This window comes from Tachysurus vachellii, chromosome 5, assembly GCF_030014155.1.
Source record: "Tachysurus vachellii isolate PV-2020 chromosome 5, HZAU_Pvac_v1, whole genome shotgun sequence".
In the NCBI taxonomy this organism is placed as follows: Eukaryota; Metazoa; Chordata; class Actinopteri; order Siluriformes; family Bagridae; genus Tachysurus; species Tachysurus vachellii.
Window position 1 is genome coordinate 15,502,017 of NC_083464.1, and position 23,042 is coordinate 15,525,058.

At 38.7% G+C, this 23,042-nt stretch overlaps 1 protein-coding gene across 1 annotated transcript; it reads left to right on the forward strand.

The window, feature by feature from the left end:
- The first annotated feature begins 3,033 nt into the window (after positions 1 to 3,033).
- On the forward strand, positions 3,034 to 21,625 carry si:ch211-1i11.3 (mitogen-activated protein kinase kinase kinase 5). Its single transcript, XM_060869972.1, has 28 exons — positions 3,034 to 3,470; positions 3,911 to 4,050; positions 5,066 to 5,253; positions 6,863 to 7,031; positions 7,565 to 7,671; positions 7,770 to 7,940; positions 8,978 to 9,090; positions 9,292 to 9,451; positions 9,559 to 9,709; positions 10,309 to 10,413; positions 10,884 to 10,933; positions 11,331 to 11,426; positions 11,826 to 11,910; positions 13,073 to 13,206; positions 13,478 to 13,605; positions 13,867 to 14,003; positions 14,098 to 14,203; positions 14,554 to 14,711; positions 15,098 to 15,299; positions 16,274 to 16,436; positions 16,543 to 16,708; positions 16,840 to 17,022; positions 17,139 to 17,244; positions 17,338 to 17,566; positions 17,989 to 18,107; positions 19,428 to 19,516; positions 19,617 to 19,693; positions 20,285 to 21,625. Exons 1-28 carry the CDS (start codon positions 3,143 to 3,145, stop codon positions 20,379 to 20,381), a joined length of 3,957 nt encoding a protein of 1,318 aa, XP_060725955.1. The 5' UTR covers positions 3,034 to 3,142; the 3' UTR covers positions 20,382 to 21,625.
- Positions 21,626 to 23,042: the final 1,417 nt, after the last annotated feature.

The window sequence follows — 23,042 nt, forward strand, 5'->3', positions numbered from 1 at the left end:
AACAAAAATAACCTGAGCATGAGGAGCATTTTTGATATTTTTATAGGTAGTCGTTATTAATTATAGTTATTGCACCGAATATCCAGAGAAATAGTCGTTATTCACAGTGGTAGTACTAGGGAGACGATAAACTCTGCATTCTTTGTGTCTTGTAAATGATAATTTGCAAGTTAAATAATGTAATTTCCCCACCCTTCCATCTTAGACATACGAAATGTAAAAAAGAAAATAAATTGCTGTCTCCATGAACATGTTTATTTGTTTTTGATTGGTCTGTTAATGCTTTCTAAAACTCAAAAAAAAGCTACTTTTACAGTTAGCAGCCTGAGTGGATGCTGGTTCTGTCCTACAGTAGTGAACTTTAAACATTCATGCAACAAGCTAGCATTAGAGATCTCTAATGTTAATGATTACAATTTTAAAACAGTGACTGGTATGGTCAGTGTTCTAAAATGAAATATTAAACAAACTTATTTTGAAATTAGAGAAATACTCAACAGTGTTCATGGCGTGTACAGCTATGTAGATTTGACATCATAAACATATAAAGAACTGGTAGTTGACCAGATGAATTTGCAGGATGTCAAGGTGTTTTCTGTGCTGAATCATTTACTAGTGAAACCTGTCAGAAAGGTATTAGATATCATTGTCATGAAAATGGCAGGACTGACTGTTAGCGGTTTACATGATCATGTTAAAAAAATCTTTTAAATAAATGAAATTAATTAATTCCTATATGCTTCCTGTCCTTCATCACATCTTTCAGTTCTTAGCTTAGATATATTTTACCAAAACTGCCTTAATGAGAAGAAATCTATTCAACATTATAGAACTAATTGAATTAACTGGATTAATCAGTACTAATTTCCTAATATAAAGATAGATCAGGCTTAAATGTTGTTATTAAAAGTGATGATGATTATTATTTCCTATTGTAATCTTATAATTCCTTAACATTTGCCAGTTATGTTGTTTTCCTTATGTTGTTATAAGTAAATTAGGCAGATATAGAAATATAAAGTATGCAGGGCATCTTTCATAACTTTCAAATGTTACTTTGCTGAAATATGTGCAAAAGTGAAACATAATTCAGTTCAGAAAAGTATAATCATGGGGAAAAGTCCTTCAGTTATATGCTTGTATTTATCAGAGCCTACATAAAAATTGTGTGATCCTCAGTAACTTCTATAAACTAACAAATAATTTCAGGTGACAACAAACAAAAATACAATCAATTTTAATATTAAGCGGTTCATTAAGAGGTTCATTAGTAGCCTGGGTGTTACTGATGAAATAAACAAGACTAGTTAATCACTGAGAAGTCTGACTAAAAAAGCAGAACCTTTGCCAGTGTTTTTTTATCACTTTATCTTTTTCCCATGACCGAATAGTAGACTGTCAACATTTAAACAGGTGAAGGGTTTTCCCATGTTATCCCACACAGAAATACTTAGAAACAATATTCCAGTTATCATTCATTCGACATTTAGAAAGCACCCTATTTTGGACAAGATGCAGATCATGGTGGGTTGATAATACTTGCAGACAGGATTGCATAATGCTATGCAAAGGACTGATCATTCCTTAGATAACACTTAGCATAATACAACACAAGATAATACTAAACCTGATTATACAGGATTGTATACGTAATGCTATGCAAAGGACTGATCATTCGATCAGTTAGATAACACTTATCCATCACCTTCTTAACCAGCTGAGGCTGTGAGATGCACCTCCAGCCTGCACCAATGAAAGGATAAACCACTCACTACTATCAGCACACAACAAGCTTAGCTTATTGTTTTAATTCTGTTTTGACTGAGTTCACTAGTTGAAATCAGTTAACTGATTAGATAAAGAAATTTTAATATATGGCAGTGAATCCTGTGTGATTTCTGAACTAATCACTCATATTTACCATTTTACTTCCATGATCTTCACATGATTTCACAATTTGGAAATAATTGCATGCTTTGGCACTTGGGAGGGCATTCTGTGCTGTGACCTTTAAAACTTCCACATTCTTTCCATTGTTGCTCTTGGATAGCTTGCATACGTCACTAACACCCAGTCCTTTTCTGTGTGTTCTCCAGTGAGCCAAACCAAGAGCACATCTGTGCATATATGCCTTCATGTTTCCAATGCATATAGTCTTAGTCATGATCTGTGTGTTTTTCTTCCTCCTTATTGCTTTCCTGTTAGAACATCACATGTTGTAATTTTTATTTTTTATTATTATTCCGAATTTCCACAGAGCGCATGCAAACTCCACCCAGAGAGGGCTATGCTAACCACTAAGCCACCCTTAGGCCTTAGTTTGAGTAATTCTTAGCAACCTCATCTGGGTCCTTGTGCAAAAATATGACCAGCTGTTGTACTCTCTCTCTCTCTCTCTCTCTCTCTCTCTCTCTCTCTCTCTCTCTCTCTCTCTCTCTCTCTCTCTCTCTCTCTCTCTCCTTCCAATATTTGATTTCACTGACAGCACTCACTACCGTTTCTGACCCCGTTTGTTTGCTCAAAATACAGACTGTGAGCCCGATTGCTCAAAATACAGACTGTGAGTCTGAAAGAATTTCCTCCAGATTATTATTACTATTACTATTATAGATTACTATTAAGTCAAGAGTACTGACTGATTTTAATTTCTATAAAAGCATGAATAATTTGCACATTTCAATCAGTGTGGTGTTGTAAGAATGTTCTATGCTCTGTTATAGAAGTAGAAGCTTTACACCAGAGCTAAGCTAATGATTATTATTATCAGTTATTGAAATTATTTTAATACTCTTATTTATGTATTTATTTATTTATCTATTTATTTATTTATTCATTGAGTCAGCCGCTGCCGTGTGCCTCTAAGACGTGTTAGTGTGGTAACATTGCAAACCCAACAAAGCTGTGGAGTATTTTTGGCCACATCACGCGTTTCCAGTTAAGTGTTGACTACAGATGGCGCTCCCACATCTGGAGGAACGCGATAGTTAAAGTGGGCGGGGAAGGAGACGCCAGAAGCCACGCCCACTATACAGCACCTGCGTAATTACACAACAGTGTCGCTCCACGCAGTTCAGGTACGCAGTCGCGAAGTTGTTAGAAATCATGGAATTAACGTATTAACGTAACAAGAGCCCGGGACACGATGTACACGAGCGAGCGCAGACGTATGAGCCTGCATGAGGTGAAAAGGAAAAACTCCATTCGAGTTTCAGCTGGAAGTTTATGGCAGGACTCTCTGGCGCTGGAGCTGAGCGCTAACAAGAGCGTGACTTCACCACGCAGCCGCAGTCGGGCTTTATCTGTGGTCTATGTTGTGGTCGAGGACGCCTCAGTGCCCCAAAGTGAGGAAAATCTTTCTCTCAGGTGTGTTAAAGAAGCCTGTGCGGATTCCCAAGCTGAACTCCAAACCGTCCCGTTTGAGTCTATCGCGCACGCCACGGCCAACACACTGGATATCTTTTACAACGCAGGCAAGTGTAGGCACGTTAAACCCAGAACAACCACACAGCTGTTCTAGAATCAGTGTTAAGTGTATAGTGGAGCATTTACAATCCTTTTAAACTGGTCAGCAGCCCTCTAACACTCACTCACTCACTCACTCACTCACTCACTCACACACACACACACACACACACACACACTCACTCACTCACTCACTCACTCACACACTCACACACACACACACACACACAGCTCATCCGGCTGAAAGAAAACAACAGAAACCAGTTAATGTCCATTAAAAATCTATTGGTGACCATTGCAAATCATGACATGTTAACCACTAAAACATTTAGTATTTTGTATTCTTTGTATTGAATTTGATTTTCACGTTTACTGAATTACTGAATACTGTATTATCTTTTATTCAAGGAGATTCATCATAACCTTTGCTTTTTTTTGGTTTCTGTAGATGTAGCCATAGTTGAGATGAATGATTCTCTCAGGCAGCCCTCTCTCTTCTATCACCTTGGTGTTCGAGAGAGCTTCAGCATGACCAATAACATCATACTGTACTGCAACAAGCAAGAGAGTGACCTCCAGCTTCTAAAGGTGGGCTTAATGGAACATTTGGAGCTGCAAGGAAAGTGTTCGCAAAATGACATTCAGCTAAAGATGCTATGCAGCAGACTATTTTTTTTTTCCTCTCCAGACCTTGCCGATCCACTTTGTTAGGTATACAGTGGCTCACTGTGGCTGCAGTCAGCATGTGCTGCTTGCACAATGTGTTGCTTTGCACAGGTTGTTAACCACTCAGACCACAGGTTGTTTTCCATCGACCAGTAGTAAGGTGGTAGCATGATGGTGCTCCATGTAGTTCAGCGTCTCACAGCCTAACTTATAGGTTTGTTCTAGTGTGTGGAGTTTTGTTTGCTCTTCCAATGTCTATGTGAGTTTCCTCCAGGTTTTCCTCTCCATCTCCCAAATACATGCATGTAAATAAATTGGCTACAATTATTTGTCCTTCAGTGTGGAGTCCTTCGGGTGGTTATTATTCTCAGCACGTTATTGACATGATTGTATGTGGTGCAGGAACAAGCTGTTATTTATACAAAAAAAACTTTGTACACCTCTCAGACACTTTGCCGGTGAACTGTACACAACAGTTTGTGTGTTTCCATGTACACATCAGTGTTTATCATTTTTTTGCCCTTCACCGTGTTGACTGGTGATTTTTTGTTTAGAAACTATTTTTTTTGGTCACTGCTGTGTTGAGAATGTCTGACCATTACTGGATTTCTGATGGTCTCTTTCCAGTGATTGACGGCTTACAGGAGCTGGCAGATATTGTACTTTGTACATAGCTGCTTTCAGTTCTCAGTATTTTCCCTGTATGTTAGGTTTATCTAATAAAACTGCTCCTAAGTGTAGAGACCTAATGAGGTAATTGCAGTGATTGAAAATATATTGCCTTACATACAGTAGATTAAGTGTTTTGGTATTTGCATTAGATCAGTTTTAAGTCTCTTTGATTTGTCAGACATTGAAATGACCTTTAGAAAACCAGCTAAAAAGTCTACAAATAAATCCCATTGTGATTCTGATTTATTGAATCTGTCTTAAACAGGAGCAATGTGGGAGCTACACATTCATTGCTTACCTGGTGTCACCTCAAGGCAAGGTGTTTGCCTGTGATGCGTCTCTGATGAGGGGAATCACAGAGATCCTGCAGCCTAGCTTCACCATCGAGCCGCTTCTGACACCTTTAGTGGAGCAGCTGGTCAAGCTGTTTGACAATGTGCACATCCACGCAAGGTTAGTAGTTAGAAAAACAAACAAATAAAAAAATTATATATATATTAATATATATTATGGTGAAAAACTCCACTCAGATTTTGTTTTGTATGTTTTTGATGATTTCTGCATTAATAGATTAAAAGTTGTTGGATAAATGTATGTTAGAAAAAAAGAGGTTACATATTACACCACTTTTCAGACAAAAAATGAATTCTGGCTGTGTGACAGTCGAAGTTTCAAATCAATCAAATCAAATTTTTATTTGTCACATACATTGTCTGGTATTCAAGCATAGAAAGGAATGGAATTAAGGATAAAAATAAAAATCAAAAGGAGGTAAATAAATAAAAAGTATAACCTATGTGAAAATATGTTTATACATAGATGCGTATGGTGGTATAAACTATATAAAATATATGAAAATATTTGTGGAAAAAAAAGGTTTGTTTCCAGACGAACAGTGATAGAATCTCCAGTATGCTTAGACTCAGCATATTTCCTAGCTAATTTTCTTATAAAATGTACAAGATCTAGGTCAAGTTGGCTTAGTGGTTAGCTTGTTTGTCTTGCACTTCCAGGCTTGTGGGTTGGATCCCAGTCTCTGCCATGCATGTGGAGAGTTTGCATATTCGTGCTGCGCTTTCCTCTTCCAGTCCATGGACGTTTTGCAGGCTGATTTTAAGAGAAAAAAGCAACATAAAAATGCAGTTTATGGGTGTGATTGTACCTTGAAATAGACTGGCACCTCATTCGTGTTGTTCCCCGCCTTGTGCCCAGAGTTTGACGAGACTCCAGGTTCTCTGTGTCACTGTATGGGTTTTTGGAACTGCACAGAATCTATTTGAGATGACTTTTTGTGTGTTTTTAAAGAAAAGGCTGTCATGGCTGTAATTGACTTAGTTTAGTGCTGTTTACTTATGCTGACGTTATGTTTTGTCTTATTGTATTTGAATGCAGCTATGCGTTATTGCATCGTTCTATCCCTCTACAATTGTTTAAAGCAATGCAGAAATACAAAATTCTCTGATTTAACTTCATATAATAAAATAATAAGCCATTATTTTCTATTTACTCCTCACACTATATTGTCACGCTTCTACTCAGTAATTCTCTGTGGAATCACTACTGTGGATCCTGCAGATGAGGATGCACACTACATTGCCAAAAGTGTGTTCATGTCTGACTTTCACACCCACATGTGCTTGGTGAACTTTCCATTCAAAAACCATAGCCACATATATGCATTTGCTGCTTTAACAGCTTCCTCTCTTTTGGGAAGACCTTTCACAGGAGTGTGGAATGTTGCAGTGGGGATTTAATCAGTCACACTGAGAGCTCTGATGTGGAAACTCAATGTGCAGTCTGATTCCCAACAGTGTTCACTGGACCTCATGAACTTCGTTGTGTGTACAGGGGTATTGTCATGCTGGAACACAATTGTAATTCTTCATCATAATATATTCAATAAAGTGCTTTCAGTTTTGTGGCAGCAGTTGGGATCTCTGTCCCACAGTTTGATGAGTTTGAGGGTCAGGTGTCCACAAACTGTAGGACATAAAGTTTAGGACTTAAGTCCACTTGTTTTCAATTTTTTTATGCTGCTCAAATTCCTCAAACTGTTTCCTAGTGAGTATGTACATGAATCGATCCGACGGGAGATCCGGATGGCACGTGAACGTTTCACTGGAGAATCCCTGAGCCAGGAGCTGAACCGAATCCAGAAACGCCTGGACACTGTGGAGCTTCTCAGCCCTGATATAGTGATGAATCTCCTGCTGTCATACCGTGATATCCAGGTCAGGATTTACACTATGTATAAGCGGTGTGCGTGTGGAGATCTAGAGCGTGTGGTGATGTGTGCAGTCTTTCTTTCTGTTTTTCCGTTGCATTGCTCTTGGTTTTATTTCTGTATCTTGCATGCACTGGTTCCTGTTTAAGATCTGATACCAATATCCAAGCTCCGAGTATCAGCTAGTTACCCTCTTGACAATCAAATCAATCGAGTTTTTGGTGCCAAAATTTTGCCAGTATGTGTGAATGGCATCCTCCTTTAAGATGAATTGTGTCCTGTGTTTATTTGCCATATGTTGTTGTCAGTGAACAAACCAGGCATCGTATGAGAATAGTCAGTGTAGTACTCTAGGACAGCATGCTTCATATTCTAGATTTAACGTTATTAAGCTGGAAGTTTCAGAGCAACTGATGAATGAAGGGTTGTAGCAAAATAATGAAATTGTATTCTGCTCCTTACATGCCCAACACAGCAGGGACAGCCACTTGTTAAATGAGTAACTGATACTTTGGAATTTAATACTGGACTCCTTCACAGGATTACGAGTCCATAATTAATCTGGTGGAAACCCTGAATGACTTGCCCATGTGTGCAGTGGCAGTGCAGCCAAACATCAAGTTTCAGTACATATTTGCGTTGAATAGGTAAGCCTTCATATTTACTCGTTACACAAAGAAGTCAAAATCCTGGCTAATCTGTGTTACTTTTACAACAACCGTGCACTTTTGACTAATCTGTCCAGGAGGAATCACCCAGGTGACCGTGAGAAAGCCCTGTCAGTCATTCTGCCCATACTGCAATCAGGTGAGCCAGTGGCCTCAGACGTCTACTGTCTATGTGGCCGCATTTATAAAGACATGTTCCTGAGTTCTGGCTTTAAGGATACACACTGCCGAGATCAAGCCAGCTGCTGGTATGTGTGCATCTCTTTCCTACCCACAATCTGTCTCATGGTCTTTGGTCCAGTTACAAACTGTTTAGTGTATTAAGGTCCGAACAAGCAACATGACTGAACAGTGAAAACAGCTAGCTTTTAATGGAGAAAAGTTGTTTTAAGTGGTTTTAATTTTAAGACAAATTAAAATGGTCATGTTTCGTCCAGTAATCATGCTTTGTTTGAACAGCTATGACTGAGGTGCCTATTTTTAATTTGACACCGAGAGAATAAACACAAACGTCCCTGGCCACTCATGTTTAAATATAGTTTTTGTCATTAACCCTTTTAAACAAGCCAAGTTGTCTTCTAGATTAGTTTGCTAATCAGCCCAGAGAGCTCAAATTAAACAAAATGTAAACTCTATTAAAGCGCTCTCATTTCTGATTTAATTATTTTAATCCTTTAGTTACTCTCTGACCACATGAGCTGTCTCCAGCTAAATAATTTCCATAGATGCCTGTGATTGGCTGCAAAGAAGCATCTGCTGCACAAGCCGTGCTGCTTGATGGCTAGACAGCCAGAGTTGCTAAATAATAGTCAGCTTTTCATGTTTATCAGCTCTGCTACAGTGTTTTGTTTTGTTTTGTTTTTTCCCCTTGATGCAATTTAGTCCTCCAAGGTACTTTGCTTGGATATATACTTTGAGTCTGGACCACATCTTCCAGATGATGACCCCATCTGTATAAACAAGACAGCAAGCGCTCTTTAAATTTCACTAAAAAATGAAAAGCATCATTATCCAGCATGCTTATAAACACAATAATATGACTCATCCAGTGTTCATAAGCGTCCTCATCCAGCATGCTGATAAACACAAAAATACGGCTCATCCAGTGTTCATATGCTGTTTTCTTCTTCATGAATGGAAGATGATAAATTTCTGTGAAATATGCAAATAATAAGGTGTAGAGGTGTTTGGAGAGAGCCTCAGCGTATTGATTGTCATTCTGCCGGTGATAAAAATGATGGCGCACACAATGAGCTATCAGTCTTGTCTGTTTCCACATGTTTAGGTATACTAAAGCGTTTGAAATGGAGCCCTCACTGCACTCAGGCATTAACACAGTGGTACTTCTCATGGCGGCCGGTCATCAGTTTGACTCCTCTGTTGAGCTGAGAAAGATTGGTATATTTCTAACATGGCACAAATACTCCAAAGAACAATAATGTTTTGTGTTGAACTGATATTATTATTGTTGTTTGTGTGCTTGTTTAAAGTTATTCTCACATCAAAACTACACTTGTGTTTGGACATTATAGTTTTTGTCCAGTAAATGGTGTCTGATTTCTCTCATACTGTTGTGTGTTCTTTCTTCCTTGGGAAAAGGAGTCACTCTCAGCAGTTTGCTTGGCAGAAAGGGGAGTTTGGAGAAGATGCACGATTACTGGGATGTAGGTTTCTACCTGGGGGCTGGAATTCTTGCCAACGAACACAAGAAAGTAATAGAAGCCTCAGAGAAACTCTACCGCCTCAAAGCACCAATGTGGTGAGGACCACAACTCATGTCCACTTAACACTTTGTCACTCATTTGCGCAAGGATTGAGTTTGTGTGTCATTGTGCCTTGATATGTTCTTTCTGGATTTTATTACAGGTATCTTGGCTCAGTCATGGAGACCTACATTCTGTACAAACAGTTTGCCAAACCCCCAGAGGTGACGCACCCCAAACAGGAAATTGTGGACTTCTGGATGGAGCTTCATGTGCAAGCATGCAAACCTACTCTTTCCACAGCACGCTGCCCGGTATGGGTGCATGCTCTTTAATCCAATTAATTATTTATTTATTTTTGGTCTAGTGCTTTTTATTGATAGACATTGTCACAAAGCAGTTGCACAGAAATCCAGAGGTAGATTTTATTTAGATCCTCAGTAAAAATTCTAGAGGCAAAAACTCCATCAGACAACACTGAAACCATGAGCGGAACCCAAATAAAAGGGAACCTATCCTTGTCTGGGAGACACCACATTGTGTTCAAGTGATGTTCTGGAGAAAAATATTAGGAATAGGAGTCCTGAGATGAACACAGGACAGTCTTTAAAATAATAGCAGTAGGTGTAGTGGGTGCAAGTCTCCAGTATCTGGAGAGATTTATTTGAAAAATCAATGGTTAGATTTGCCCATAGAGTTTACTTGGGAAGTGCAAGTTTTCATAGTATCTTAAGTGCAGCGACAAATTGCAGTAAATCACAAGTGCGTAAGCTCCAAGCAGAAGTAATGTCTCAGGATGAACCAGGCGAAGTGTGTGAGACGTTTGTCATTTCTCCAACAAATAACTTCAGTTAGAAACCATATGTAGAGGGGAAAAAAAACCTAATGAGATCTGTAATGGCTGTTCTTGCAGGTCCTGATCCTAGAACCCAGTAAACTATTCCAGCCCGGCATATTGAGTGTGTGTGAGGAGGACAAGAGCCGCACCGTGCAGCTGAGATATGTTACACCACTACAGGTACACACCATGATGTATACGCTTGTCTGCTCTGTTACACTTCCCTTTGAGGGCTTCAGCTGAATGGCCCTGGTGATAAAACTGAATTATTAAAAGGATATTTAAATAATTGAAGAAATCAAAGGAGGAAGGCTTCATTGTTCAGTGTGAAAAGCATACCTGTTTATCGCAGTTACCACAGCTGGGGCTTGGTTCTGCTGTTTGTAATGTGACCCATTAGTGTGAAGTTTACACCCAAGAGGCTGGAAGTCTGGATGCTGTTAGGTGCTGTTACATGAATATTGAATGTTTTTGGGTATTGCTTCTGAAGGAACAATCAGTAGCCAGCTGTATTATCTCACCTCTGTCCCTCCCTTTTGTTTGAATGGAGAATGTCTTTTACACTTTACAGATACCATGTGTGTAAGCACTCAGGGTTTGTGTTCATTTGTTCTTGAATAGTCATGTTCAATTGTTTTCCCTCATTATAGAAAGGCCTACATGAGTGGACATTCCCTGCATCAGCAATTCGTGGAGTGAGGTATAGACACCTGGGTGTATCTCTGTCTCTCTCTGCCTCACTGTCTGTCTGTCTTTGCCTTTCCCTTGTATTCTGATTTTCATAACCCCCCCTCTCTCGTTCTCCCTTAGTCACGCTCTGTGTTTTTCCAGCTATGGTTAATGCTCATTTCCTGATTTTTTTTCTTTTTCTTTGCTATATCTAGAGTTTCCTTTTTTCGAAGTGACTGTTCTGTTGTCTGCAGGTTAAGATAATTGTGTACATATGTTTTTTCCCCAAAAATCACTTGCTGGGTTTAGCAGTTTCTTATATTTCAGATCTGATTAATAACTCATGGAAAGCGGTGCATAAGTCTGTCTCACATACTGTGTGTTTTGTATTGTTTAATGTTACATGTTCCGACATGTCTCATTTTTAGTGTCTCTAAATTTGATGAGCGAAGCTGTTTCCTGTATGTGCTCTACAACTCCGATGACTTCCAGCTGTGCTTCCCAAGTGATCTGCACTGCAAGGGGTGAGAGCCAAAGAAAGCACTAGGGTGGGACTGTTCTGTTGTTCCCATATGTTCAAGCCAAGCTCAAACTCTTAAACAGTGGAATTTATTTAAATAGATTGAGCTAAATATATCAATTATAATGTTCTTTACTGAGTTTCTTTTTAGAAAGTGTTTTTTGGCCTGGTTTCATTTCAGTGTATTATGAAGCTCAGTGGAACCGTGTTTGCCTAATTCTGACCCCCCAAGCCCCCCATTGGGGGTATTAAACAGTGTAACATTTTAGTTATGAATTGATTGAGTTATTAAACAATAACTAAAAAGCTTGATTCAAGCTAAAAAAAAGCTTGCTTTTATGATAAATCATGTTAATGTTTCTGGGTTTCTGCTGTGCACATGTGAGTTTCTTTCTTTCTTCAGATTCTGTGAGATGGTAAACTCTCTGATCTGCCAGACAGAAGGCGCAGGCGACGACTCCACCTTGCACAGCGAAGGACTGCTGGAGGTCAGTATTAACTTCATAACATTCCTAATCTCCCTACAGTTAAAGCAGAGAATAATATAACTTATAGTGTATTGTCAATGTTTTATACAGATATGAAATGACTATAGTGCGTTTTATACACGTGTCTGATGTCTGAAGGTCTATTAATGGCTCAGCCAGAATTTCTATTATTGTGCCACAGTGAGATTGAATACTGATCTGATTAGGCAGAAGGTTACTTTCATGTACCTGGACGGATGTGACTGTAGATCTGGCTGTTATGAAGATTTATGTTTCTATAGTAACAGCTTATAAATAGAATTGAATGGACAATGCTGTATATAATAATTATAATAATAATAAGAATAATAACCTGATTTATTAAAAAAAAAAGTGTATTATCAATGTAGAGACATTTTCTAGTAATAGATATACAGTTTTTGTTTATTTATGGGGCCCCAGACGAAAGTCTGCAGGATGGAGGAGTCTACAATAGTTTCTCTGTTGCTAGCATGATTTTCCAAGTGGTTTAATGTTTGTATGAATTATATAAAGTCAACATTGTAACCAGCAAATGGACTGATTAGATTTTTTTAAATAGATAACCATTTCTTTTTTTTTTTTTGGTTAAACAAGCTCAATGTCACAGCAGGATAAAATGTCTAGCAGGTTCTCCTCAAAAGTTTCCTTGCTGTTTGTTGTTGGCAGCAGAAGCAAATGAGATCTACTAGTATTGTCTTATTAACTTCAAGAAAGAGAGAGTAAGAGGAAAAAGGGAGTCTGGAGAGGGGACAAACATATATAGCCCATGTAATAACAGAAGCAGTAACAGACTTTATGTTCCATAGCATTATGTGTAACAAAAAATAAGTAAAAGCAACTTATGTCTGCCATTAATAGATTAAAATGAGCAATTGTATAAGCAGAATAATGTCATGATGATAATATAATAACAACACCCAGCACAGTCTGGTATGCATTATTCCTTGATTAATGATGAATTGACTAATTGTTGGCTAACATTTATTTATTGTTCTATTAAATCACAGGATCCCAAAGATTAAATTTAACTCTCTGACCACTCACAGCACCCGTGACAAATTTCCATTCTCTGCTCAACACCATGTGACTGTAGACAAAAATAGCAGCTTGCATTTAATCTCTGATGCTGTATTTCTCCCAGTACATGTACGAGAAAGGAGAGAATGGGGAGAAAGTGGTGCTGGGGAAAGGAACCTATGGAGTGGTGTATGCTGGACGAGACTTGAGCAATCAAGTACGCATCGCTATCAAGGAGATTCCAGAGAGAGACAGCACGTATGGAGTTTTTCCATTTAATTTTCTGTTTTTGACATTTTATCTTGTAGCATACTAAAATAGTGTGCATGTTTTTTTTAGCAGTGTTGACTCAGTTCTGTTTAACTGGAAAACTATTTGACCTTTTGTTCCCAAGAGCTTCAGCATTTCCTGCATGAAGGCTTGAAGCCTGTTTTAGATTTTTTTTTCTTTCATGTTGCATGAAAGACTAACAAATACACACAATAATTAATTTTCTTCTACACACTTATGTCTGTTTTGTAATTCCCAGTTACTCTCAACCTCTCCATGAAGAGATCGCCTTGCACAAGAGACTGAAGCATCGCAACATTGTGCAGTACTTGGGCTCCGTCAGTGAGGGTGGCTTCATCAAGATTTTCATGGAGGAGGTCCCAGGAGGTAAAGCTGCTCCACCCTGTTCTCTCGAATAGCCACGTCACCCAACATTGCGTGTGCAAAACCTGACTTTTATTGCCACCCAGAATCTGTGTGTGTTTCCTTTTTATGAGTGGCAGGATTTCTGTCAACCAGGAAGTGCCTTTGGCACATTGTTCTTTGGAATACTGAGAATGTCTTACAGTAACACATGTGCGCACATGAGCACACAGCTGTAACTATGGCAGCTAAAAAAATGAGACTATATTTCATTATTTCTTACAGGAAGTTTGTCTTCGCTCTTAAGGTCAAAGTGGGGACCTCTTAAAGATAATGAACCCACCATTGTCTTCTACACCAAGCAGATTCTAGAAGGACTGAAATACCTCCATGATAACCAGATAGTTCACAGAGATATCAAGGTACATTTAGGTTGCTGAAAGAGTGTGTTCATCAACGTGACCTATTAGATATTTCAGTATGTCAGCATTCTCTTTGCTTTACTCCTTCCACCAGGGTGATAATGTTCTGATCAACACATACAGTGGAGTACTGAAGATTTCTGATTTTGGAACATCTAAAAGATTAGCAGGAATCAACCCGTGTACAGAAACCTTTACAGGTGACCTTTCAGAGACTTTGCATTCACACACCTTTCACACACTTGTTTTAGTGTGTGTGTGTGTGTGTGTGTGTGTTGCGGGAGTGGGTAATTTGTTGTATGAAAACAAAGTCACATTAATTTGACGCACACACCTTCCTTACTTTCCTTTAACATAATTATTAATGCTTCTAACATACATTTGACCCAGTCTACACACACACCTTTATGCCAGACATTTATCTGGCTTATGACTGTGTGTTTATGAGCTATAAGTCTTGTCATATGCAGATGTGGCTGTTCAAATGCATTTTTAATATTACATTACAAACTTTTTAAAAACCTTTTTGTATTTCATCACTTGTGTGTAGGCACTCTGCAGTACATGGCTCCAGAGATTATAGACCAGGGCCCACGGGGTTATGGGAAACCAGCAGATATCTGGTCTTTAGGCTGCACCATTATAGAGATGGCCACTGGGAAACCCCCTTTCCATGAGCTGGGCAGCCCACAGGCTGCAATGTTCAAGGTGCTACCACAATTGGAGACAAATTCTTGTGTTCTAATGACCCCATCATAACTAGAAGTAACTAAGTCAGACCATGACCTAGCCTATCCAGGAGTCTTAAGGAATGTTAGTCAGTATGGTCTAGTATATGGTAATTTGGTAATAATTACAGTACATTTGGCTAATGCTTTCTAATATAAAGTTTGTTCAGCAAATAATCCAATCTGCTATAAAAACCTCTAACAATAATACCGGGCAAAATTTAAAATACTTTTACAATTTTGTCATATTGCTATCCTCCATCGTAAGATCGAATATTTGTCATTTCTCTAACTCAGAGTATTTCTATATACGCACTTGTTACATTGCTGTAATATACATTATGCTAAAGCAAACTTCTGTCACAGGTCGGCATGTTTAAGATCCACCCCACTGTACCACAGTGCATGTCCGAGGATGCTAAATCCTTCATCATGCGCTGCTTTGAGCCCAATCCTGACAAGAGGGCCATCGCATCTGATCTGCTGAAGGATACTTTCCTTAAGAGCAGCACCAAGAAGAGGAGCAAGCCTCTGACCAGCTTAGCTGAGACAGATCCCAGTTCCCCCGGTAAGCCAGCATAACTTTAGAACCATTGACACTGATTTATACTTGGGCTTAAAGGCATGTTTTGTGATGCAGAGAAGGGTGTATGGTAAGCATAGTGAACAGAAGCACACAGAATGGTTGATGTCTTCAACGCCTCCAAAATCTCAGCAGTGCATGGTGTGTAGCTTTGGTGCTACATGTCAGGCATTTCTGTTGAGTTGTGTCTGTGGAGTGTCATCCCTGGATGTGGAAAAACAAGCAATAATACAATACTTTTTTTGAAGTATTGTTTTTTTTTTAAGTGCATTCCTTATATTTATATTTAGCAGGTCACCTTATAGCACAGTACCTAGAGCAATAATGTGCTTGTAGAAGCTGTTTTTCCAACAGATATCTTTTTAACTGTCATTAGAATGGTCCCAACATGCATACTCGTATATTAGTCTTCATGTAGCATTACATGTGCAAATCCATGTAAGATGATGATTAAACAAACAACAATAATAATGTGATTAATATTGTAAGGGCTGAAAGAGATTGTACTTCAAGTTGACTACCCATTTTCTTTGATTGTGTGATATCCACACTAGACCTGCATTCAGTTTTTATTTCCTGCACCTTAAAGGACGTGTTAGTGTTAAATACAGCGTATGATGGTAGGCAGCACTGAGACACTCTGCACAAGATATCCTTGTGTACTTGGACAATACTACAGCAGTATAAATCCAAAAGATGGGTACTTTCATGTATTTGTGTCATTGGTAATACAATTTAGTTTGATTTAATTACATATGCAAATTCAAATTGAAATAAAAATAAATTTGAGGGTTTTTTGAGTAAAATTTCTAATGAATGGAATTATTACCTATAGCCAATTATAAAATCTAAATCAAAGCCATGTAAACAGCCCAGTAAGAAGTAAATAAAAAAAAAAAAATCAGCAAACAAATCTTGGTAAAAGAGACTGAAATTCTGCTTTTCTAATTTGCTATCAGGAGAATACCAGAGGAGCATGTCTGTACCCATAACTGTGTATGTGGAGGACGTGGACAGTGACAGGACAGAACTGTCTAGTTCTTTCAATCTGAGTAAAACTATCCATTGCCTCCGAGAAAATGACATTTCAGAGAGCCCTCCCTGCACCAACAATTTCCTGCTGTGAGTTAGAGCACCAACAAACATCTTTTAAATTACGTAATGAGGCTTGGTAGGACTTTGCACAAGTGTGTGTTTCTGAGCGTGTGTGCGTGCGCATGTGTGACAGGACACCAGAGGGACAACAGGGGGACATGATGAGTCCTGCTGTGTCAGGAGAGCATCTTGGACTCTTCCTGCTCAGGAAAGACAGTGAGAGGAGAAGCACTCTGCACCGAGTCCTTACTGATTATATCAGTCAAGTCCTGGACAATATAAATGAATCACTGCCACAGGTATACATATGTACACCTGCAGCCTTTGGTAGCATGTGTAGTTTTGCCCCTTATGTCAAATGAAATGGAAGGGAAGTGAAGGTTCTGAATGGTTTCTCTAAAAACTCTAGCTGTTTCCTTATGTCCTGTAGACTGAAGAGCCCTGCATCAGCTCTGAGCACATCAAGCAGCTGATTGGTTGTCTGCGAGAAAACATCCGCTCTCCAGACAGGAAGCAGCTGACTAACCGACTCCTGAAGTTGCGCTTTAGCCTTCATGATGGTGCAGTTCCTCTCAGCAGCCTGCAGGCGGCACTCTTCAGCTTCCAGGACGCTGTACGTGACGGTCCATATGCAGTGATTGCTGTTGTGTAGATCCCAACCACTGTTTATTTACTCTTGTACGAAATGTAAATGTTGTATTACTAAATTCCCCGTCATGTTTAATATAGGTGAAGAAGGTGCTACGGCAACAACAAGTGAAACCTCACTGGATGTTTGCTCTGGATAACCTGCTCAGACAGGCTGTGCAAGATGCCATTACTGTGCTTCTGCCAGGTAAGTTTCACAGTCCTACAAAAGGCCATAAGTCATCACTACATTTGCCATAATGTCCAGCAGCTCTCTTACACCTTACTGCATGTATTTCAGAGCTCAAGCTACAGCTCCAGTCATCGTTCGAGGTGGAGGAGAGTTGTCCTGAAACAGACCAGCTGGCAGTGAAACCAAGTGCAGAGTCACACAACAAGACTAATGGCTTATCTCAGGAACACCAGCAGCACACAACAGAGAGCATCAGTGCCAGGCTGCCCAACGGCCTCACCACCAGCTGTAGCCCTCTCGCCCAGGAATTCATATTTTTATGCAAGGAGACCAGGAGGTATCCACCTTGCTGATTTTGTTCCCTTAATTTGAGGTCACACATTTGATTTTTAATAGAAAAAAAGATTTAATGTGACAGAGTGGAAAAAGTTGCACAAGCTTAGATTAAAGCCATTCAATTCAAGTGAGCAGGCTATTTTACTCAGAACTACACTGACGAAAAATGATGATGATTTCTATAGTTGACCATAATGTAAATTTAAAATGGATGTACAGTACATCACAAATGCCACTTGCTCATTAGTGCTGCTCAAATATCATGTAATCAAATTTCGTAATCGTAGACGTAATCGTATTTCTAAGCTGATTAGCATTTGTGTTAGCTAGAGATCGAGAGCAAGTTTCTAAATGTCAGACAGGGCTCTGGGTAATTATAGACTAACAGATACTTTACCACCATGCATTACTTTTGATTCCCAGGTTGCTGGATCAGCTAAATGAGAAGGAGAAGGAGTACCAAGAACTCCTAACGAACTCGCTGCATAATGTACAAGGAGCAATTGACACGCTGAAGTTTAAGACTACACCAGAAAGCAGTGGTAAATATATTCACTTGTGGCTCCAGTCTTTTTCCCATTTCTTCCTTTGAAAACATTAAGTTATTAAGCAGCTTTTACTTTAAACCTTATAGATTAATTAAGTAGTTAATAGTCTGTCTGCATGTAACAAAAACCTATTATAATCGTATGAAAGGTGTGACGAAGAAATGGTGTACAGCTGGATTGTACTTGCGTGCTGACGCATGTCTGCAAACCTGATGTGTATAACTATGGATAATGTGGGATATTACATTAGTCATCAGCCACACCTTGATAATGATTTTGGACTTGTTATGCCAGTAAAATAACTGCAGAAATCACTTCTATAGAAATGTTCTATTCTGATTCTCCATAAATTTCTAAATGAATGTAGGGACACACTTGGAAGTGATTTGGTGTTGGGTTTTGAGCATGTGGCTGTTTTTAATGGAGAATAATTATAAATGTTTGACAGTCATGCTCGGTGTCCATACACATATACAAAGTATACAAAGTTTGATTGTGTGTAGATGTTAACCGATTCCTGTAGGGTTTACTGCTGCATTCAGCGTTCATAATGAAGGATGTCTATTCACCTTCTCAGTACAATGAACCATTTAGTCGGTGTTCTAGACTAGCAAATATGTCTGTATACTGGCTGGTCACTTTATTAGGAACACATGCCTATTTAAGTGATCCAATCATGTGACTGCAGCACACTGCATAAACTCAAATCAAATAATCATTAAAGTATAATGTAGGTCAGGAGCTTTAATTAATGTTCACATCAAAATTGGGGGAAAGTGTGATCTCTGACTTTAACCATGGCATGGTTGCTAGTACCAGTTTGGCTGCTTTTAGTTTTTCAGAAATTGGTGATCTTGTGGGAATGCAAAAAAAACATCATTGTTGTGAGATGTTGTGTGACCAGTCCATCTGGTACTAACAACCATGCCATAGTCACTGACATCACAATTGTTCTTCATTCTGATGGATGTTGTGAATTTAACTGAATCTCTTGACCTGCACCTATATACAGTGCAAGTCATCAACCCACTTAAAAGAAAAGCAGTGCTGCTTTGTTTTACTGCTGCTGCTGTGAACAGACATGTTGATTTGACTCTATGAACGTTAAGATGTTAAGGGGAACATCTGGGTGGTTTCTTGCTCTCTCTCTGTCTTACTCTCATTCTCTTCCTGTCTCTTTTGCTCTCCCACCTCATTTTCTCTCACCCCTGTATCTCTCTCTCTCTCTCTCTCTCTCTATCGCTCTCAATGTCAGCATAAATCATTTGTAAAAAAGATGTCTAACATGTTTGGACATGCTGTTATCCCTTACAGATAATAAGACTGCCTGCCATAATGTTCAGACCCTGGCCATGGTGCGCTGGCTGAAGGCTGTCCCAGTGGATGAACACACCATAAACACAGTGAGTGTGTCTGTCTTACACTTTAACCGTCACTGACATGCAGAGAATCTTACACATCCCATTATTAACGTGTGAAAAAACCTGAAATTTTCTTGTCCAGCTCGTGAATCATTGCTTTACGCTAGACATCCTGCTCCATATGGCCTCCAAAGATGACCTCAAGTACTGTGGCATCAAGTAAGCATTTGTTCAAACGCAGCCTTATTTCATTAACTGTGCCAAGGGGTGGACAAATCACAAATTTATACATTGTAATTGAGTCAACAGGGCAAGTAAAAGTTCTATTGTGCTGCCCAGTATTTTCTAATGTAGGACTAACTAACTAAATTTCTAATGTAGTACTAACTAACTATCTAACTAGTTTACTACATTTCTAATGTAGCATGTCAAGCAAGTCAGCAAGATGTTGGCCATCCTTTCAGCTATGCTAAGTGCTGTTCTTTCCCACATCACATTTAAAAATTCTGTTGGAGCTTGCCTAGCATCTTTACTTTATCTCGGTGTGTTTAACTACAAGGTGACATTATTTCCACATACCCATTTACAACTAATTTACCTAGCAAAAATTGGGCAGTGTGCATCACACCATGCATACAGGCTTGCACCAAGGTTATACATACAGGTTGTTTTGAAAAAGCAAGTAGGATTTTTTCCTACTACTATTCTGGTAGAATCTTTTTGTCCATCCCTGTGTGTATGAGGTCTTGAAGCTCTGTAAAACGATGTACTGATTTTATTCTGAAATCCCATTTGGGTGTGTGATCACAGAGGTGGGACGGTGTGTCGTCTTTGGAGAGCCATTTCTACACAAAGGAAGAGTCACCTGAGCGTGGTCACGGAGGACAGTGAAGAAACCGTACTCTAACTCACCACTCTGGGGATTGCGAATCATATGAGCTCAGTGAGCTTTGAACATTTTTCTGTCTGGCAACGTGTGGGCTTTGATTTATTTATTTAGTTTCACTGGGGAAGATGATCAACGGTCTTGAAATTGCTGTCTCTTTTTAAATTTATGATCTACTTATTCACTTTATTTTCGTTTCTCTATGTATTTTCATGTTTGCACAGTGTGTTTTTGCATATGTGTAAGTGAGAAAGGGGTTTATTTTGGGCCAGCAAGGGTTTTTAGTTTGTTCATCTTTTAACATTCTATGCAGAACCCTACTAGTGTTCCCTGATTCCTTTAAGGAGCATAACTATTTAAAGAAGCCATAGAAAACCTTTTTTTTTTTTTTTTTAAATAATAATAGCAGGTGTATATGTAACTATATTATATATAGTTACAAAGATTTTAGATGTACATAATGGTGACAAATGAAAGGGAAAACACCAGTGACTTAGTAAGGCATCAGGTCAAAACAAGCTGCCATAACACTTAATGTGTCTTGGTGTAAGTTTCTGGAGATGCAATGGACAGATAAACAACATGCTTCCAAGATATTCTCTCAGGTGGTATTTTGATGATGGTGCTGGAGAGCACCAGTTTATATGGCTAGTACCAAAAACCTCCCATAACACTATAGTTGGATTGAGATCTAATGACTGTGAAGCAGATCATTTTCATATTTAGTGAACTATTCAGTGATCCCTTGGACATAATCATTCTGGCAAAGTCCTCTCCAATCAGGATGTAGAAATGCTTCATCTTAGGATAAAGCTGATCAAACAGACCAACTTTGTATTATTTAGCAGTGACTATATTTAGTAGACTCAATGCATGCCAGCAAAAGTCCCCACAGCATAGCAGCCGCTGTATTTCCTTTCGTTTTTGTTGTGTGTATTGGTATACACGGGATTTGCTGAATGCCAAGTGTTTTCACCTCCATCTTCAGAAGCAATTTGTTTGCCTTAAACGGGTGAAAAACTGTGAACTGTTTAAAAAGTTTTGTTTCTCTGGAAACTTTGTGTACTTGTACTGTGATTTTTATTTTTTCTAAACCATGTCTGTTTGTTACTGAAGTGTACTTCAGTTATTTCATGGATTCTTCAGATTTAGACATAACCATCTGGTTATGGTGCTTGTTTAATGAAAATGAGCTTGAACCCATTGAACTATAAGTTAACGTCACTACAGAATAATGGACATTAAAACGTGACTGTTTCAACAAATCCTGAGTCATTAATTATGTGTATTTGGATTTTACTCTTGCTAAATCATCATTTTATTATTGTCAGGCTGCAGTGTATTCAGAGACTATCCTGGGCACATTGGGTGTGAGCTGCAGAGAAGTCCTGGATGGCACAACACACACACCACTAGGGCAGTTTATCTTAGGCTGTCTGCCTACTGGCATGTGTTTTTTTTTTTTTTTTGTAGGCGTACATGAAGGGACAGAAATGCAGTCACAGTCGTAACCTGAGCTCAGGTTTAGACCCTGGAGCTCAGGATCAGACCCTGGAGCTGGGAGGCTGCGGTGCTACCCATTGCACCACCTATATTTAATCTGCTTCGATTTAAGATACCATGTGTCGGAGTCTCGAGTGAGAAGTAACACACTAAATGCACTCACTTTTCATGCACTATATACTATACACTATTCATATGCATGGTTCACTGTAATGGTACTTTTGTGAGCATTCTTGAATCTGCCTTTTTAATTTTTATTATTTATTTTTTTTTAAAGTTTATTAATGTTAAGTATAATTTATTTATTTTTTAAAGATTAAGCTTCACTTGATTAAATTTTTAGCAGAGTAAAAAATGCCAGAAGACTGTATGCTAATTTAAAAAACAAAACAAAAACATAAATACATAATATTGTCCTTTCAGTTCCAGATGCCAATTTGTTCTGAACTAGTTAACCCCTCAGTGTTAGACCACCAGGAAGCCTCAAAGTTGTGATAAATATTAATTTATAACTTGATCTGAAAGTCAAAACGTATGGAGATATCTAACCTGTGGAAACATGGCTGAGCTCTAAAATCTCTACAATAAATGTCACTTGTATGTTTAATTTGGGCAGCCTATTATATTAATTATACCCTATAAAGCCAAGTGTTTGTGAGCATCTAACCATTACACATCTAATTCCAGATTTAGTCCTTGTTTGCTGTTATAATAACCTCCATTCTTTCAGGAAGGCTTTCCAATAGATTTCGAAGCGTGACTGTGGAGAATTGGTTTTTCAGCCTCAAAAGCATGAATGAAGTGGGGCATGTAGTCAATGTTGTGGTTCATCTCAGGTGTTTAATGGGGTTGAGGTCAGAGACCTGTGTATGAAACTTGAGATCTTCCACACCATCCTTGACAAATTGCCTACATGAACCTTGCTTTATGCAGATTTACAGCTGTACAATTCAGTGAGAGAAATGAGCCAACAGTTGAGCTCCTACACTGATGTTACTGAATGACCTTGATACATTGTGGTCGTGATAAAACTTTAATATTTCTAAGAATAGCAGTGCAGAAGACTAGACCGTGTAAAGAAAACCATGGATTTGCTTGTGGTCATTTTTATTTTGGTACACAGTGTAAAAATATCATGTGATGATGGGTTGCATGTGTGCGCCAAATATTTCAGATAAT

Excerpts from the sequence above, each read along its gene's own strand:
- si:ch211-1i11.3 (XM_060869972.1), top strand. The coding sequence starts at position 3,143 with ATGTACACGAGCGAGCGCAGACGTATGAGCCTGCATGAGGTGAAAAGG. Across the intron at positions 11,427-11,825 it reads AGTGATCTGCACTGCAAGGG|ATTCTGTGAGATGGTAAACT; the intron begins GTGAGAGCCAAA and ends TTCTTTCTTCAG. Across the intron at positions 14,712-15,097 it reads CACAGGCTGCAATGTTCAAG|GTCGGCATGTTTAAGATCCA; the intron begins GTGCTACCACAA and ends CTTCTGTCACAG.